Here is a 20,108-nt window from a genome sequence, read left to right as displayed (position 1 = left end):
AACAGCATGCGAGGACGTGTTGGGGGAAGTGAGGTAGCCTATGCCGTAAAGCAGTCGAATTTTGTAGTTCTTTTTGTGCGCGGGTGTTACTACCCGAACCCCGAAGTTTAAAAGTACGATTAAAAACTATACAAACCCCATCAGGCTATGGCAGACGCGTCATTCAACCTATTTTAAGTCGATGTACCATCACAAGCGTTTTGGAAATATATTATGAAGGTTGAAAAGTTACTTAGTGTTACTTTAAGTAGCCCATCTGTACATTCTATGGTCTGCATAATACAGTCTGGTACACATCAAAACACCTCCATTGATCCTCCAAGGACTCAATTTCTGCTATCTCGGCTAGCAATGACAGGAATATGATGTGCATCCACACGTTTGAGTCTGCCAAAGACAGAAAATGAGAAAAAAGAGAGAGTTTTGTCTCACTGCTGGAAGTATAGTTTTTTTGAAATCACAAGTTTTGGCTTAACTTTCCTAAAAACTAAATTCTGTATTAAATTCAACTCCAGCAGGACCAGCCTAACAGATCTTGACAGTAGCCGTGCACATAATAATCGACACATTTGTTATTACAACCGGGAACATTCAGTATCTTGTACGAAATTAACATCATCAAAAGATATCACGTTCACTCAGAGCTTTATAATCATGTTTAATTAATGTTAACACAAGGGGTAATATCCTGGACAGGACGTGCACCTCAATGGAGTCAATGAAGGCAAGGTAAACCGAGAACAAGAGAAAATGAGGTGCGGATGATCCCAGGCATGATAAAGTAAATGAGACGCAAGTGGGACTTTACCTCGAGGATTAGATCAGACAGTGTTTGAAGTATGCTGGCAGATTGTTTAATGAGAAGTGCACTGGGTCAGTTCAGACTTCACATGCAGTGTTCTTTTTATTATTTATCCGGTAATGTACACCTCACAATATTTAAATAATTTCCACCCAAGACATGTGCAAAAAAGGGGGTGAGGCCTGGTTGAGTTGTGTTAGTAGTGTGTTGAAACTCACGGTTATAGTAAGGGACGTGACATTTCCGAAACACGTTTGAAGCAGTTGACCAATCACAACACACTGGTCCAGCCGACCAATCAGAGCACATTGCGCTTTTCAGGAGGATGGGCTTCACAGAGACAGGAACAAAACAGATCGTTACTGAGGTGCTGAAATAATGTAAATCAGAGAAAAATACTGTGTTTATTGAACATTCAAGCATGAAAACCTATTCTAGTAGACCCCTAAAACAAAATCAAGACTTTGAAAAGGGGAATAATAGGTCCCCTTTAAGCCATAATTGCAATATGCTATGGTACTTGCAATACTATGGGAAGTCAGCCATTTCATTCCAAAAATGTTTCAAATTTGATTTCCTCTACTATTATTCCCATCACCGAATGTGAACACATACAGAATTTAAGATGTGGTGTATTTATAAACAATGTTGGTCATGGTTAGATGGCAGTCGCACAAACACCCATCTACTCTTTTGTGCACCCTGATGTCCACGGCACAGAAAGGTGCTTGTGTCTTCAGTAATCATGAGGGCAGCAGAGTGCACTATGATGGAGGGCGGCCATCCTCCATCACTCACAGTTTGCTACGCCTGCCCTCATGGAGGAAAAAAACAGCAGTCCTAATGAGTTATCAGGGCTGATGGCTTATCGTGTCGTGTGTGGGACCTCTCCGTGTCCTTGACTCAACAAGGATGTATAGATGACCCGAGTCACAAATCGCAACTGTCCCCCGGAAAAGAAAACATGCTGTATGCGTTATGGCCTTCCAATTTTGCGAGTGTGTGAGTGTATGCGAGTGTCTATGTGTCCGTGACCGTAATACTGAGAGCGCATCTGTGTGCATACCTCAGTATAATCCCAGTAGTCACCAGATTCAAATGTTTGCCCATGTGTGAGCTCTAATAACGTTTGACAGCGAGCACTCGAACTCCATTTATGAAGGTTGTTATTCGCAAATTAGCTGCATGTTCATAAGTGAGTGCGTTTGTGCAGGGCGAAGGGTGCGTGGTACGGCAGTCACGTGACGGCAACATAGCGAAAGTCATTTGCATCGGAGACTCGCGGAGAGCGAGCAGATGGGAGTTGTGATTAAAACCGAGATATTCCGGAGCATTAGATTAAAGAATGATGTCAATAAAAAGCATTTTAGGCTGCAATAACAAAGGCAATCTGAAACATGCCATTGCAAGTTCTCATTTGCATATTTAAATGCGCTTGATGTTCGGGGTTTGATTCCTGGTCTAATGATGCATTTAGCCTGTAATGAATCAGTGATGGCAGCTCCCAGGCTCAGCCGCAGGGACTGCAGCAGGGCCACTTTGAAGTCACTGCATTTGAAGTGGAGTTTAGAGCAGTGGACTCCAAAAATAAGCACACACCAGAGGGAGACAGATCTGCAAAGCCTCAGCGTGCAGCTGCAGGTTCATCCTCAAACTGGAGCAGGTAGATGTAACCCTGGAGGAGCCACACAGAGATGCAGTCAGCGAGCAGGAAAGTGCTAAACATGGTCCAAAATTTACATTTGCCACACATGCAAAATGCAAGTGATCAGAAAAAGTGGCATAATGGAAGTAAATTTTGGATTAAAATAATGTTATTCAAATAAAGGCTGTTCTTTTGAACTTTCTGTTTATTTAAGAATCCTGAAGAAAAAAATGCATCACGTTTTCCACAAAAATATTAAGCAGCAAAACTGTTTTCAACCCTGATAATTCTAAGAAATGTTTCTTGAGCAGCAAATCAGCATATTAGAATGATTTCTAACTGGAGTCTGAACATTCAGCTTTCCCCTCATAGGAATAAATTGATAACTGAATAATAAATCGAATAATTTGATCAAATAAATGCTGCCTTGGTGACATAAGAGTCTAAGAGAAAGTAAGAATTAAAAAAAATGCTGCCGACCCCAAACTTTTAAAATAATAATAGTAGCCTATATAATATAGAACAAAAAATAAATAAATTATAGCATGCCGTGCAGGCCATTGCATCAATTTCAATATATATGAGATGAGGCAAACTGTCAAAAATCATAATTTTGTTCGTAATATTTTCTTTTTGGTGGATTATTGCAATGAATATTCCACATTGTGCCACATCCTAGATAAACTGTCTTCGATTTGAATCGCTCACGTGAGGTCATTCTATCATTTTTAATTTAGATAATGTATTATATTGCATTCTGGCAAACATGGGCAAAGTGAGTGTGTTATTTACTGACCTGAGCTGTTTTTATTTGTATTTGGTGCTTGGTGAGTGTTGGTTTTGAACCATGGTGCTAAACCTTGTTCCTTGATGTGTGTCATGTCTTTGCTGTGGAATTAGACGTTCGAGTTGACCTTAAGATTTGATGGCCGAATAATTGACTTAACTTCTCGTTAAACAACTCTCAGCTCCATTGAACAATATCTGCCTCTCCATTCTACAAGCAGTGGCACGCAGAGATCACAGGGTGTAATGTAAAAGGATTACTACAGATAAGAGATTGTGGTCACAAGAAGCCATGTCAGAGAGAAACAGACAGACAGAAGGGTGACTGACCCATACAAATTAGTATTATAACTATCATTTCTCTTAAACAAGAGCTTAGCTCAAAATCAAAGGTCTTAGAAAGAGGCTGGATAATAGAAATCTCATTCATGCTGTACTAAACTCTCAATGGAATAAAATATATGCTCATTGAGAAATGACTGAGGCAAAGAACCCTGAAGTCTCTCCCCATCATTTTAGGTTGATTCATTTTTTTCATGCTCAGATTGAGATACATGGAGGACAGGATCACACCATGTAAACTTTAATGCCTATAGGTCTTCCTGGGGACCCACTGTCCTGCAGAGTTTAGCTACAATCCTAATCAAATACACGTGTGTAACATAGGCCAGCTAGTATTAAGAGCTGTGCCGGTAAATCTCACTCCCTTGGCCTCAAGAGGCACACTGTCGATTGACGTCTTTAACGTCCTTGTTAGCGTGTCTGCCTCTCATGCTGGAGACCCCCGATTCGAATCCCGCTCGGAGTGGGTCGAGTTACACCTGACCCAGCTAATCAAGGTCTTCAGGATCACTTGAAAAATCGCATGCCAGGTGAGCTGAAGCAGGATGGAAATAAATTTTGCCCGACAGTTGGGTCTCTAGAAGCAGGGTTGAAGACCTAGGCTTTAATGCATTAAGCAATGAGATCACGTACAATAAAACGCTATCATTCAAATGTTTGGATTAGTATTTATTTATTTATTTTTCAATTGAAAGTTTTATTTAGCAATGACGCATTAAACTGCTAAAAAAATGACAGGAAAGACATGCTGTTATTAGAAATACACTTTCTAGTTTACATCTTGCAGTTCTTTATTTCTCTGAATTGCGAGATATAAAGTCACAATTGCATGTTATAAAGTCAGAATTGCTCGAAATAAACTAAATTGTGATGCAATTGCGACTTTATATCTCGCAATTCTGACGTTATAACACGCAATTGCGACTTTATATCCCGCAATTCTGACATCTTTTGAGAGACATAAAGTCACTATTGGGTGTTATTGTCACAAACTGCTAGAAGGTTGAGGATCCAAACGCAGTATTTATTGAACAGGGTAATCCAAATCCAGGCAAGGGTCATACACAAACAAGCAATCCAAACAATAACAGAAAAGGGCTGAGGCAAGGAGAGAAATCCGAGGGAACAGGCAGAGAATCAAGGTAACCAGGACACAGGAAAAACAGGATACAAACATGTTCAGAATTGCAGTACAAACACTAAACAAGACTTTGCAGGGAATGAATGTGAAAACCAGGCTTATATGGGGTGAGCTAAACAAGGTAAAGACATACAGGTGAATGTGATCATGGCTGATTAGTCTGGGCAAAGGATTATGGGAAATGTAGTTTGTGGATGTGTGGTGATTGTCCGGGTTGGAGTGCCCTCTGATGGTTATCCTGGGCACTCTCACTGGTGATCGTTACAGTTATAAAGACTGACTTTTTTTCTCAAAATTGCAAGTTTATATCTCACAATTCTGACTTTATAACACACAATTGCGACTTTATATCATGCATTTCTGACTTTATATCTCCCAATTGTGTGTTATAAAGTCAGAATTGCAAGATATACACATGCAATTCTGAGAAAAAAGTCAGAATTTCAAGTTTATTTCTCACAATTTCAACTATATCACGCAATTCTGACTTTATAACTTGCAATTGCGACTTTATTTTAGATGTAAAACTCGCAATTGTGAGAAAAAAAGTCAGAGTTGTGAGATAAAAAGCCACAGGGTGGGGAGGGGGGGAATAGAATATATATATATATTGCATAATTTACATATAGTTAGCTAGGCTTTAATATAATCATTTAATTTAATAATACATTTGTTAGTGAAAAGTCTCAGGCAGGAGTTATAGGGTTATCTGTATGCTGCCCCTTCTGTGTCTAAACCTGCTACTGTACAGACACACCTAATGGCTGTCTGTCTGCAGTTCTCAGTGTCCATATGGTTCATTCCAGTCTATAAACTGATATAATTCTCTCTTCTCAGCTAACTGTGTCCCTCTTGTCACCATCTCTCCAAAGACACTCTGTCAGTCACACATCCTTCCAGCTTCCAGTGAACAATTACATTAGACGCCTAATGCAGTGAGAAATAACTGAGCACCCAGCACTCTCTTCAAGCCCAACCCACCGACTGTTGCCTGGCAACACCACACAGCTCCACTAACTACAGCTCAGGCTATGAGGAAAGCAGAGCTCTTGTTGTTTTGCAGTTAGAAATAAGCAGTTTTTTTAAGTTTTATCTTTTGTAGCTTGTGTTTTTGAGGTCAGAAGGAACACTTGAATGTTTAACAGAGAAGTAAAAGCATTATTGTGTTACTTTCAGTGATGGGAAAGATAGTTATTTTTTGCTATGTCTTTCGTTGCTATTGTAGAAGCACTTTATCACATCTTTATCACACATTTTTCGCAGACTATACATCATCAGCAGTTCCTCTCTGATCTGTTCTCTCGCTGAGTTTAAAAATTGTCTGACAATGTCTGTTTGACTTCTAGGATTCATCACATCTTGGAATGTGTCATTTATAAATAGAACTTCTTGTGTTGGCTGGCCCACTTTACTCGCACCGTCACTTTGTGAAGATGTCTTCTGTGCTGTGAACTCCTTAATGCCAAACTCAAATCATGCTGATAGAGCCACACAAGCGGCGGATGAAAGCTGGGGGTGTTACGCTCTGTGACTAAACTGGGAAAAATCGGCAAGACTTTGGAATGCGTTCGGAGGTTGGATCCCTGTCTGTCTTTGTGTCCGGGTTGTTGCATGGCAAGCTTAAGGTTTTTCAAACTGGGGCAGCAGAAAGTGGGTTAGAGCTTGGCTACTTTTAGACCCGGCACTTTGAGGGGAACTCGGTTGAGATCTTCTCTTTCGCAGTCCAGTCCTGATCTGTCTTGCATATTAAGACTGTAAATATCTTGATCAATATCAAGCGATCAATGCCTGACCCATAAAGAGTTATTGTTAATCGTTAACCCTCAAGTGGCATCCCGTAGAGGTGACTATATTATTGTTACTATCTCTGAGAAAGTCCATTAAGGTTGGTCTCCCATGGGAGATTAAATGATCCCAGTTCCTGTAATGCCTTCATCCTCAGTATTGATACTCGATGCAAATGCAATTTAGCAAATTTACTTCTAAATCTAAATGCAAATGTATTTAATAAATTCTTAAAGTCAACCCCAAATCAACCTTCATATTAAACGCATTTAAGTCAAGGCAAATAAGCCCTGGCTCTGTATTTTGTTATTGTTGTTAGTGACAAAGGTGTTTTTTAGCCAGGATTATTTCCACTCATTGGTTTTCTCGCTGTGTCTCCACAGGCAGATCCTCAGGGACGAGACATCGCAATCCGGCCCTTCCTGGAGCATTGCGAGAACACGCACATGACCATTTGGCTGGGGATTGTCTATGCCTACAAAGGCCTCCTTATGGTGAGTGAGAACATTCTAGAGAGCAACAACATGATCGCCATCTGCTCCCGCAGACAACCGAGTCTGAATATTCTGCTACTTGGTAAATTATTATATACGCTATATCTCACTGTCATGAAAATGCGTTTGCAATACATCAGGAAATACAAATGCCATGCATACCGTTATCTAATGTTCATGAGTGTCAACAAATTGTATTAGGGAACAATATTGTACTTTATAAAAGCTACAAATCAAAAAACCTAAGCCATTTGAGGTCTGCATTACTATGATTTTACCCATGGTTTTAGGCTTAAGAACAGCTCTTACAGTGACAAAATTAACACCCCCTGCTTATCTTGTTTACACTGAACTAAAAAGTCTTACTGTAACCAAAACTTACTGTAAACTAATGGTTATCAAATAATGGGCCTCAGCAAAGAGGGGCGCAATATGGCTTAAAATGATTTAAATTAAGCATTGAAATAAGTCAACACCTATTTTATTTCTTTTTTTAATAAATTTTTTTTGTCTTGTCAGAGAATTTTGAAAGTGTGATTTCTAGACCTAAAAAATAATAATAATTAAATAAGTTTGCAAATAAGCAGCTTTGACATTACAGCAGAAGCACTAAAAGTATATTGGCGTGCCTTCAAATATTGTGTTTTTAGAAATGGAGTCAAAAAGATTGAGAAACTGCTAGAGATGCACCGATTGATCGGCTGGTGACCGGAATTGGCCGATTTTCACGTGATCGGCCATGACCGGCGACCGGCCGGTCAGTCTGATATATGCCGATTTAATGCCGGTCAAATGCACTCGGGCGCCGCATGATTAACCTTTTGAGCGGTACGGTCTCATATATGGGATTTTTTATCTCTGTGCCCCTGAGAGTACGGCGCCACATTTATAATGTTCAGTGACGTCGCATAACTGCCAGATTCAAACTGTGCTTTCGCGCGTTGGCTGGCGGCCTGGCGCTGAGCCAGAGTTGGACGCGTTCAGCGCTGTCATATATCACAACTAAGCAGTGTTTTCAACCTCATAATGTTTATTTTAGGCTTCATATATTTAAATACACATAAGCACGAGTAAAACAATACATTTGGAGTTTGTAAAATACACACTGATGTCTGTGGAAGCAGCAATAACAATCTATTCAAATATAATTTGCCGACATATTTTATTCATATCAGACAAACATAGTGGAAGTAACTATAAAGTTTACTCTATTCTTCTCAGTTCACCGGCCACTTTCTTGCATTTATTTCGGGAGAAACTGATGAATTCACGTGCTATAAATCCGACTGACAGGACAACATTGCGGCGCCCATCTCATGTTTATAGATCAAGATTATTTATAAAGGTTTTTAAACGACCAAACACACTCACTTACACGTATTTGAGAATCGGAATACCAGATAGGCTAGTTGATGACATGGTAAGCAAGTTTGTGAATATTTTGAATAAAAAAGGAAAAGCGAAATAAAAGCAACACATCTGTCATACAGTATTATTGTGGCTGCGGTGTATCGCGTGACGCGTCGCCATGGAAACATTAAAGGGAACGTTCGCCTTGAAAAAACTCACTCTGGGTGTGGGGTTGTCAGTTAGAATATTTTAAACTTATGTGTGAAAGGGTTAAAGAAAAGATCGAAAATAAATATTTGTGTGTGCTGTAAAGTGGTTAGAAAAAAATTAAATCGGAATCGGCTAAAATCGGTATCGGCAGGTCAAACTCAATGAAAAATCGGAAATCGGAATCGGCCTAGAAAATTGTAATCGGTGCATCTCTAGAAACTGCTGTAAACTTCAACATTGTTCTTTTGCTTCCTTACAAAAAGTGCTTACTGGGAAGGTATTTCCTTCCGGAAATGCACATATAACAAACTCACTAACCGGACTTTGATACATTGTACCCCTAGGAGGAGATATAATATGAGCAAGATTGCTCTTTCCAATTAACCTCACTTTAGATTACTGGTAAGGTGCCTCAGGAACCAAAATGCCCCCAGTCAGTTAATTGCCCATAGCACAGACCATAATCTCTGAGTCAATGGTGGCAACATCCTCAAATAAAAATCTGCCCTCTTACTCACTTTGTGCTCTTTGGAAATGATCTGTCTTGTTCTTGCTGCTGTAATAGCGGCAGGTGGTTCGGTTGACTGGCAGGCCATTACCTCTGTTTTTACCCTGCTCTACAGTAGACGATCCGTGTCAAAGTTCATCTGTGGACCACAGAGTATCTCTTCCAGTCTCTTTTGTTTCTTTCTCTCTAAAAACTACAGCTGTAGATTTGTGGGGAGGCAAAGGTGTCAATGTTAAATCGAAGCTGAAATGTATTAGGAATGAAAGTCATCAAATCATAATAGTGAACAAGTGCAAATGCCATCACACTCATGTTCTCTTATAGGCCTATGTGCCATTTCAGAAAACTTCCTCTACCTTCCTCTTGTCATGTTTGAAAACCTCCTGCTAAATCAGCGCGGCTTCACTTACAGCTGACGTGTTCCTGTAGAACGAGAGAAGGGAGAGAGAATGAGAGGGTGAATAAGGAAAACTATTGAGACGGGCTGTGATTGGATTAGGATTGAATAGGTTTGAGGCGAGTGGGTGCAGAATCAGATCTCCGAGTGTGCGTCATTATGTTAGCTGAGTCATATTTCTCAGAGTTCACTCTAGTCGCACACAAAGGTGCTTTGATTACTTCTCTGACTTCCTGAGAGTTGGACAGGTGTTGTTAGCTGCCTTTAGAGGAATTAGGGTGTTAAATAAGTCAGTCACAGTTCATTCTCGCTGGCTTTATGATTCATCACTGTAAACTGAGGAAGGTGAAAATGATTGTCTATGCAAAACTTAAGATTTCACTGCTCTTATAATTCATTGCACTTTTTCTCTTTTTTTTTTTGTCTAGTTGTTTGGGTGTTTTTTGGCCTGGGAGACCAGAAATGTGAGCATTCCAGCCCTGAACGACAGCAAGTACATCGGTATGAGTGTGTATAATGTGGGCATCATGTGTATCATTGGGGCAGCAGTGTCCTTCCTGACCCGAGATCAGCCTAATGTGCAGTTCTGCATCGTGGCACTGGTCATCATCTTCTGCAGCACCATCACGCTGTGCCTGGTTTTTGTGCCAAAGGTAAGTACTGCAATGTACAGCCTGATCCAGCCCTATGGGGAAAGAATTGTAGAGGTCAGCGAAAGCCACATTCTGGCATTTTGATTTGTGCAAATCCCTAGCAAGTTCACCGGAATATAATTGAGAACAGTGCTTACTTTGCATTCCCTGGAGCTCTCTGGAAATGAACACACTGAAATTTGAAAGATTCGACTCTACATCTAAACAAATACATCCTAAGCAGACTCAATGCCAAAAGATCTCAAAGTTATGTCCTTGTTCTCTTCTCGTTTGTTAGTTTGTAACAATGCGAACAAACCCGGATGCTGCCACACAGAACCGGAGGTTAAAATTCACCCAGAACCAGAAGAAGGAAGACTCCAAGACTTCCACCTCAGTAACCAGTGTTAACCAGGCCAACACTTCCCGTCTGGATGGACTACAGACAGACAACCACCGCCTCCGAATGAGAATTACAGAGGTGACGGAAGTTTCTCAGATTTCAATCGTCATAAATTACCAAATTATTACATTCCTAGAATGACAGTGTACTTTAAACAGTTATTAAGATTTTTTTTTATATATATAATCCACCCCCCCCCCCCCCAAAAGTATATATTAATAACAAATGATGTGAAGAAAAATAACTAATACAGGTAAACAAAAAAATCTATTATGCAAATCAAAATACTGTGTCCAAATCATATATTACATTAAGCATAAATATATTTTAAGACTAAATGATTTTACTTAAATAATAAATAAATAGTTAAGACTAATAGATATTTTTGGGAGCAACTGTATGGAGTTTTGTTTTATGAAATCAATAAATGTTTTCACTACTGAAAGTATTTTACAGCAATGAAACATACTATTGTATGTTTTGAGTTTTTTTATTTTTAAAATGACAAATTATTTATTTGTAATATAAATTAAATTACTGGTTTACAGTAAGGTTTAATTTTTTTGCATAGTTAACTGCATTAGGTAACATACTAATAATGAAAAATATTTACCAATCTTAGTTATTGTTCATTTAAGAAGTTACTAATGCATTATTAAAATCAAAAGTATTATTTCACTGACTTGAGCTAACATGAACTAACAATGAACAGTTGTATTTTTATTAGCTAATTTTGACAAAGATTAATAAATACTATAACAAATGTATTGCTCATTGTTAGCTAATGCATTACTAATGGGACCTTATTGTAAAGTGCTACCGGATTTTTGAATTTGTGTTACAGCTGGATAAGGAACTGGAAGAGGTTACCATGCAACTCCAGGACACTCCAGAAAAGACTCCATACATTAAACAAAACCACTACCAAGATGTCAACAATATCCTGAGCATACGCAACTTCACTGATGGCAAAGGTAGATATCAAACGTTGTGTTCCTCACCTGTCGATCACACACAGCTGTCAGTCGTGACTCATTTCAGTATGTGAAACTCTTTTCCTCTGTTCCTGAGTCTGTCACCCAGAGAAGAAGAAAAAATTATTGGTGTTGTACATTTTTCACCCCCAAACATGTCAACCTGAGGTGTCATATAAGGTGTTCTGACTCAGCATCTTCTTCAGCTGAATCCACCACTGACATCCTCAGGAAAGGCAGCATTCTGAGCATCATGTCTTTGTTTTCAGATGGAGAGAAATCTCTGAAGAACCACTTAGAGCAGAAACCTCAGGCTCAGTGGGGATCCATGGATCCTTCTAGGATAAGCAGAGGTCCACTAGAAGACATCAACTCACCAGAACAGTGAGTTTACACCGGCATGCACTTTAGGCCCAAGAAAGTTTCTGGACACATACAAATCTATGAACAAAATATCAGTCCAACTTTCCAGACATAACATTTGACGAAAGATTTGTTAGACAATGACAGTATTAAGACAAAAGTATAAGTCTGAGAAAACTCTACTTGCTTTTAGCTATACATTTAACTCTTGAGTTGGGGTCTTTTTGAACCTGCATCAGCAAATTATTCGCAGAAATTTTAAGCACAAGTTTAAGTTTGCTTGTTACTGTACTTATTCATTTAATAATTAACTTAATTTTACTATCACGTAAAATGACGCACACAAAAATGTGAATCATTGTCCATCATTTTGCGAGCAACTGGTGACAAAGTAAAAAAGAAAAAGAATTTGCGTGACAGTTATGCCGGTGAAGAAGTCTCATATGGCAGTCAATTATTCACTACAGAAACTGAAAGTATAAACTGACGAGTTTTTGGCATCTGACGCTGCATTAACGGTGCATATCAAATTTATTTTCTATATATTTTTCTTGTGGCCCATAGTCATACCTATTAAAATTCATTCAATGACCATAAACTCGTCAGTTATATACTGTATGTACTATTTACCACATCTTTCTTAGGAAAACGGACCAAAAATTGATCATCACTAATGTTAAATTGATTAGAATTTTGCTCTCTAGAATGAGAATATCCATCTCTGCAAAACCACCTGTTACTGACTAGCTATAAGTTCTTTTTATGGGTCTTTAAGGGTTTTAATTTTCTAAATAGTTCTTGTTGAAAGTGTCCACCTTATTCTGCAATGCTGAAGAAAGCTTTTTTCTTCTGATTTACTAGCCGCTATTGGTACATAACTAGAAGAATAACAAAGTGCGGTAAATGGTTAAACTATTAGTGCTACAAACCGGTGTGTTTATGATTATGATATTGAATTAAAATTATATTTGAACAATTACCAGTTTTCAACATCAAGCAGCGTAACGGACAGTTTTTGTACAGCTACAGTATCTGGAAGCGAATGACACCGGAAGCCTTGCACATTAGAGTAAACACATACCAAATACCAATGGTCAGGCCCACTCTTGCGTTAAAAACAAGGTGAACAGATACAACATACATTGCTGTATAGACTCATTTACATGAAGGTGAGAAATAATACAGACTTCAGGGGAAAAAAAGTAAATGAAAGCAAGTAGAGGTTCAGGGACAGAGAGAGGGAGACGTGGGAGGGGGGCTGCGGTTACATAATGTGTGATATCTAGTGAGAGCGAAAGGCACTGGACCCTGAAAATAGACATGAGAGTAGAATTAGAGGACTACAGGCTGTCCCAGCACATGAATGTTTGATCTCACAGAGGAGGGATTCTGCACTGTCACTGTTCATCAAACACACACACACTCTCACTCAGACATACTCTCACACACTTACCCCAGTAGCTGATGGAGTCTTGACCTTGCAAAATAACACCACCTCTGCCATGGGAATATGCAGCGAATTCATTTATTGTGGCTGTTCTCCTTGTCTGCAGTAAAGAATAAACAAATACATATTTAGTTTAATAACACTTGCATAAAGAGTTTTTTTTTTTTTTTTGCATGTGAACCTGCAACATCTGACTAATCAATGTTACTTATTTCTAAACACAGAAGACATTTTCCTTAATTGATGTATGAAATTAATATTTGATTGAAAGTAATAACTCAAAGAGACTCCAATCATAAAACCAATCATGAGAGGTGTGGTGTGTGCACTTTATATAACTGCCATTTGGTTTCTGTAATTGATTTAAAGGGCTTCGGCCTCTTGGGGTGCAGTTTGAATCTAGACACAGGAATGAAATGGACTTTATATGAGGTGATCCACACTGCCAGGTACATACAGGATTGATGCCACCAAAAGAACAAGCACAGTACCAAACCCATCATCCTCACTATGAGACAAGAAAGAAAAAAAGAAGAAAAGAAAAAAAACATATATATACTGTAATGTAATGGAATATGTGTGATTTCATTGTTCATTGAGAAAGATGCTTTATACACTAATCATAAAAGTTTGGGGCTAGTAAGAAGGGCTAGTTTTTTTGTCAGCGAGGACACATTAAAAGCAAAGGCTTTTATAATGTTATAAACGATTTCTATTTTTTAAAGGGATTTTTAGAACTTTCTAGATTTAGATTAGATTTAGATAGTTTTCAGCAAGAATGAACTGTTTTCAACATTGATAACAATAAGATGATTTCTGAGGGATCATGTGACACTAAAGACTGGAGTAATGGCTGTTTTCAGTTCAGATTTGCCATCACAGGAATAAATTACATTTTAAAATATATTCAAATAGAAAACTTTTTTTGGATTTTAAAAATAGTTAACATTACTGTTAACACAGTGTAGTTCTGGCATCCACCATCTGGGACTAAAGGGGTCATGCTAACCAGTTAAACCTTGAACCCTTGATTAAGAACGAAACATGATGTATGTGGCAAAGTCTGTGCTTTGTGATATAATTATAGATGAACGTCTGTTACAGGCATACAAGAGTTCTTCCCCACTATTAAACACACAGCAACTAAAGAGCAGGCAAGAGTAGAAAATGATAAGCAACAAATAATTTCATGTCATTTTTTATATCATCTGGACTTAAGTAAATCATATCCAAAAGAATTTTTGACAAATGTTATGTATTTTGGATTTTATGAGTTGTGACTCCCAGATCACATTGCCTGTTTAGGGTATAAAAAAAGGACCAAATCTATAACTGTAACTGCAATTGCATGTTTAAAACAATCATATAATGTTGACATATTATATATCATTGGAAAGCTTACAAACTCAAGATTCAGCCTGTGAAAACCGTTTTGAAATCGGACCTTGCGTTACCATAAAAATGGTAAAAAAAAATTGGTAAAATGTTTTTTTTAAAAAAGGATTTAAGTCAGGCTGACTAATTGATCACAGATAACTTGAAGCAAATCATGTGACCAGCATACTCAAGACAGACAGGCTGTATCAGTTTAACCTGTACATTTTATAATTTGTAAAAAAAAAAAATACCTCAGAATACAAAGATTGTTACAAAAATGAATACAAAGTTAATCCCTTTTTTATACCCAAAAGTGGCAATGTGACTCAGGTGTAACATATATTTCAAAACGTGCTAAATAACAACATGAACAACATTTTGATAAATTTTCTTTTTCAGCACCTTAAGACAATGTTCATAATTAATGTTAGCAGTGTTAGTATTCTTTTTTCAAAAGAAAAGTAAGTTTAATATATATTTACTTATCTCAAAATCTGAATGTCCTGCACCACTGGCAGCCATGTTGGATTTAGGTCAGGCTGACTAATTAATCACAATTTTTTTTAAACAAATCATGTGACCAGCATACTCAAGACAGACCAGGCTGTGATAAATTATAAAAGGATTTGATGAAAAAATCATTCTTACGCCCCAAAAAAGACGACAAAAACTATGTTACACCCAGATCACATTGCCAGTTTTAGGGTTAAAGAAAATGAGGAATTGGGTATTTTATGTATAATAACCATTTTGGTCTGTGTGATTTGTGTTCACAGCATACAGCGCAGGCTGTCCCTACAGCTGCCGATCCTGCATCACGCATATCTACCCTCCATAGGAGGGGTGGACGCGAGCTGCAGCAGTCCCACGAGCAGCCCGGCCTCCAGCCCCCGTCACAGACACATGCCCCCCTCCTACAGGGTTATGGTGTCTGGCCTGTGAGCCTTACCACTGCCCTGCACTGCACTCCCAGGAAGCGATCAGCTTTTTTTGAAAAGACAGACTGAGCAATATCAGCGGTTAACAGAAGTGTGTGAGCAACCCGGGGTGGGGGGGTCCGACTCTTCATCCATCCATGACCCCCGTCCCACCATCCATAGCCACATCAGAGCAGGACTGATCTTCAGGCTAGGAGGGAGGTGACCGGAGGTTCTCACACAGCAACCCAACCCATTATCTATATCCCGTCACCTCCCGTTCCTAACTCGATGGACTCAACGCCCCCACACCCCCCACCCCAAACAGCAGCGTGGATCAACGGAGGACAGGCGCTGCTAAAAAAGAGACGCTTCCGCCGGCAGCCTTTCCACGAAATCTGTGCACATTGGTTCTGCTGAAACTTGCGGGAAAGGGGCAGCGGATGTGACCGAGGACTCCTCCTCTTTATTCAACACGTCAACAGCCATGTAAATACCATATTTGAACATCAAAGTGAGCTTTGATTATGCTGTGAAATGAATTATTCCGATGAGGCCTGGTGCTCCGTAGAACTTTACAAACAGTCGACGAACCAGGAACAGACACGTACGACGTTGCAAACCGATATGAATTTGTTGTATTGCTTCAGTGTCCCAATGGTGTGAAAAAGTGGTTAATGGTAAATAAGACTATTAGTGTCTCGATTTTTTACTAAAGATAACAAGGGAGTGTAAACGCAGGCCAACCGTTCTCACCTGGATAGACGGTACCACACATTGTTTGTCTTCAAAAACAGCTAGCATCATGTAGGCCTGTCCTGGTAACAGAGTACCGAAAGTACCACTTTGGTTTATCGCATATAATGTCACATTAGAAGTCGCGCAACTGCGACCTCAAAAGAGCCACAGGTCCAGCCGAAAGGGATGTAAGAGACAAAACCGGCGATTTTAGAGAGTCAGTCTTCCATTACAGTCGAGCAAGTTGATCCTGCATACCAGGACTGAACACACAGATGCAGGCCCCACGCTTCGGATGTACAATCGCCGTCATGTGACCGGCTGTTACAAAACAAGAAGACTCACAAATTGCGATAATAACAGGGAAGTGGTACTCCATGCAGAGCAAAACCAAAATATCCTCACAGAAAGCTGCGAGGTTACACAAAAGAAGCGGTCCACGCAGCAAGACAGAAGGACGATATTGTATTAAACAGTGGGACTGAAAAATGAGCACAAGTGTAATTAACTTAATAAGTCGAGTCACGTAAGAACAAAGCCTCGTTTTGACTTTCTGGTGCAGTCTCTCAGTTTACCCTCCCTCTGTTTGTTTCTTGTTGGGGTTTTTTTGTCATTTTTTTTTTCTCTCTTTTGGTTGATGAAAAAAAACCAAACATTTGTGAATCCTCTACGGTTGTAGCTTGGGCTAAAAGGGCTCGGGTTGAGGCGTGTGTGTGTGTGCCGTGTTGTTCCAGAGGAGAAATGGCAGAGTGACATTGTGAAATACATCACCTCGCTCTTAGCAACAGTGAAATAACCTCATAGTTGCTATAGAAATGTTATTGTGTGCTGTGAACTTTGCACAATGTCTCGCAGAGATAGGGAGCATCAGCTAAAGCTGTTTTGTAAATCTGGAAATGTAATCAAAATATGAATTATCGGAAATAAGCTACGTATCATTCATATCAATGGCAAGAGTTTGTTTCGGCTGATATCTCACCGTCGGTGTCTTGGTTTTAGTTTCTGTCAGATTTGTGTGTGCCTGTCGTCTTACGGGAGCCTAACGGGCCGAATCGCGTCGACCGGATGACGAAAACAATGACTTCGCATATTATCCTATTCCTAAGTCAGTTCATCGAGAATTTCACTAACTCGTGACTTCCTTCTGTATGGCTGTTATCTGATTATAACGCAACATTCGTGGGTATTTATTGTCTCAACTTTCCGGGGAAGAAAGAGGAGACTGAAACAACACGGTTCGTTCGCTAACAGTGATTGTCATTGTACCTCACGCTCACTAATGTGTCACGATGACAAAGACCTTTAAATAAAACAACACAGATACGCAAAAATCCCACAACGCCACGGGAGCTTGTCTTAGCATGACGGCCACGACCTAGACTGACGTTTCTAATACACAATGAGTTTTTCAGTACACGGAGGGGATTGTCTACATTTGGACTTTTGCAGCATATGACTATGACTGAGTTTTCATTCCGACTACAATCAGCTCTTATTTCCAAGTTCATTTCAACATTATTGTTTATTCTTCAATGTCTTTATGATATGTTGTTCGGCACGTTCAACTGTCAGTATCCCACAATATGATCATCGGTGGCACATGTGAACATCACATTTAATGTCCTATATTAAGAGAATAAACTAAAACATCAAGAGAATAGTGTACACTGGACATTAACAAACAATATATACAATTTATAACTGGCTTTATTTCTCATCGCCTTTTAACCTCCTGTTAAAATATGTTATGGTAATAATCTACAACTTTCATTAATATGTCATTAACAAGCGTGCTCTGATCTGCTAAAGGATGTTCCTAAAAGATTATAACTTCAATATATTTTAATGGAGGGATGGACGGTGATAAGCAACCGTGAAGCTCGGTGAATCAGTAGAAGTAAAAGGGCTAGCTCACATTTACATATTGCATTTCATTTTTTTAAACAGTGTATGGCCAATATCTGACATGTAAACTTACAGTATACGGTCAATACTGTTATTACAACCTTTTACAAACAGATTACTAATTGTCATAAAATGGGTAGATAGATTCTCATACTGAAATCCACTGGTCCTATTTGAAATTTCGAGTTGCTGGGGCCTGATTTATAAAACGTTTGATCCAGATGTGAAATCTATAAATAGCAAATGCTCAAAAATTGCTTATACTTCCAAATACCTGCTGTACTCCTCCAACTCTCTGCCACAAGGAGAAGTGTGTACGTCTGCTTGGAACCTGATGTGGCGCTGAGCACTTTTCCACGTCAAAGTACGTTCTTATAAATATGAACGTTGGCGTGGATTTTAGCATTCACACACTCTATTTTCAAATCTGTGCGTACACACATTTTATAAATTAGGCCCCTGGTTAATGAGGTTTGAACTTCCAAGCATAAACAGGAACTTTAGTATTCAAATAATAATTTTTCGAAAATCATCCAAAAGAGCAACTCAGATGTCTATTTTATTACTAGTTAAGTGAATGGGATGTTTACAAGTGATCCGGCCAAACATCTGCTCAAGGAGTGGGCATAATTCAGTACTTTTAAATCATAATGATAACCATAATATGAATTAGTTGAGGCAACAGAAGCCTAGTGACATGTAATTATGAACAAGAGATTCTTATTCAAAGTAATCATACGGTAAAGTATGTATACACAAAGAATGTATTAGATTGATTAAAAAGAATTATTTATTTTTTAATCTTTCATGCATGGTATCCTATGCATACATTATATATATATATTACATTTTTTTGCAGATAATTTTACTCCATTACTGACAAATGCACAATTATAATAATTATGAAAGTGGCAATAATTAGCTCATTATAACTGTATAGATACGTATATTTACAGTATGTTCTTGATGGTACATTAAGCTGGAAGGCAGAATCATATCCAAAATATCTTTTACACTACCTGTACTTTTGGTGTGTAATTATGACACTGATGTTGACATTGCACAGAAATATTGTCATAGAGATCATGCTTCTCAGAACAACCATAAAGACTGTCTGACACTATGAAGTGTACTAAAAACAAATATGAAGACATTTATAGCACCACATGAAGACATACCATGCACCACAAACTGTTCTCTTTACAATGGAATGGTAAGCACTGATCCGTCTATGTAAACATGTCATTACCGTTATGGGAAAAGTGAATTTGTGACAGTCTCGTTTGAAGGAAATCACTGGAAAAACACAAAAATTGGATAATGAGATACAAGGTAATGCAATATATGATTTTTTTTTTTATGTTCTATACTGTGGATTCAAATCACTGTGTGTGCATGTGTTTGTGAATCAAGCGAAACACAAGGTTAACCCGTTAATGCGTTGCTTTTGAAAATGCATCATGGTCTATTGAATGCACATCTGGTTGTTTATGACCATCTTGGCAATAACCTTGGAAATGGAGTGAAGAGCTGATTTGTTGGTCACTTAAATCTGTGATTTTACCTTAAAAAAAAAAAAAACTCTGAAAATGATCTAAGTGTTGTGTTCTTCTAAAGCAAGAAAACAGTCGTTTGTGCAAAGAGATTCATGAATTCAGTCTACAAGATTTGTGAAAATTTTGGGCTGGACTCCATGCGTATTCTGGTGTGAACTGGTCTCTCTTTGCATCATGTAACAAACAATAGCAAGGCCTTGTCATCACCCCAGGAGAATGAACAACTTCTAATGTATATAATGTAAACAACTTATTTTTTTCTGTAGAGGTACAATACAATGATAGTGGGGGGTGTTACAAATGACGTTAAAAAGACAGAATGTTAGCAGTGAGCGT

The 20,108-nt window shown here is 38.7% G+C and overlaps 1 protein-coding gene across 1 annotated transcript in view; it reads left to right on the top strand.

Annotated features, from left to right (window-relative positions):
- The window catches only part of gabbr2 (gamma-aminobutyric acid (GABA) B receptor, 2), a 197,267-nt gene extending 180,570 nt beyond the window's left edge, over window positions 1–16,697 (top strand). Inside the window, exons 14-19 of the mRNA XM_084422479.1 lie at window positions 6,885–6,995; window positions 9,889–10,113; window positions 10,391–10,573; window positions 11,340–11,469; window positions 11,739–11,853; window positions 15,433–16,697. Of these exons, the coding sequence (XP_084278605.1) occupies window positions 6,885–6,995; window positions 9,889–10,113; window positions 10,391–10,573; window positions 11,340–11,469; window positions 11,739–11,853; window positions 15,433–15,598 (930 nt within the window). The 3' untranslated portion in view covers window positions 15,599–16,697. The remainder of the gene's footprint in view (window positions 1–6,884; window positions 6,996–9,888; window positions 10,114–10,390; window positions 10,574–11,339; window positions 11,470–11,738; window positions 11,854–15,432) is intronic.
- Window positions 16,698–20,108: the final 3,411 nt, after the last annotated feature.

The sequence above is a fragment of the Rutilus rutilus genome (assembly GCF_951802725.1).
Source record: "Rutilus rutilus genome assembly, chromosome: 11".
NCBI lineage: Eukaryota > Metazoa > Chordata > Actinopteri > Cypriniformes > Leuciscidae > Rutilus > Rutilus rutilus.
Note: the sequence above shows the minus strand (reverse complement) of the source record. Positions and strands in the feature narration are given on the sequence as shown.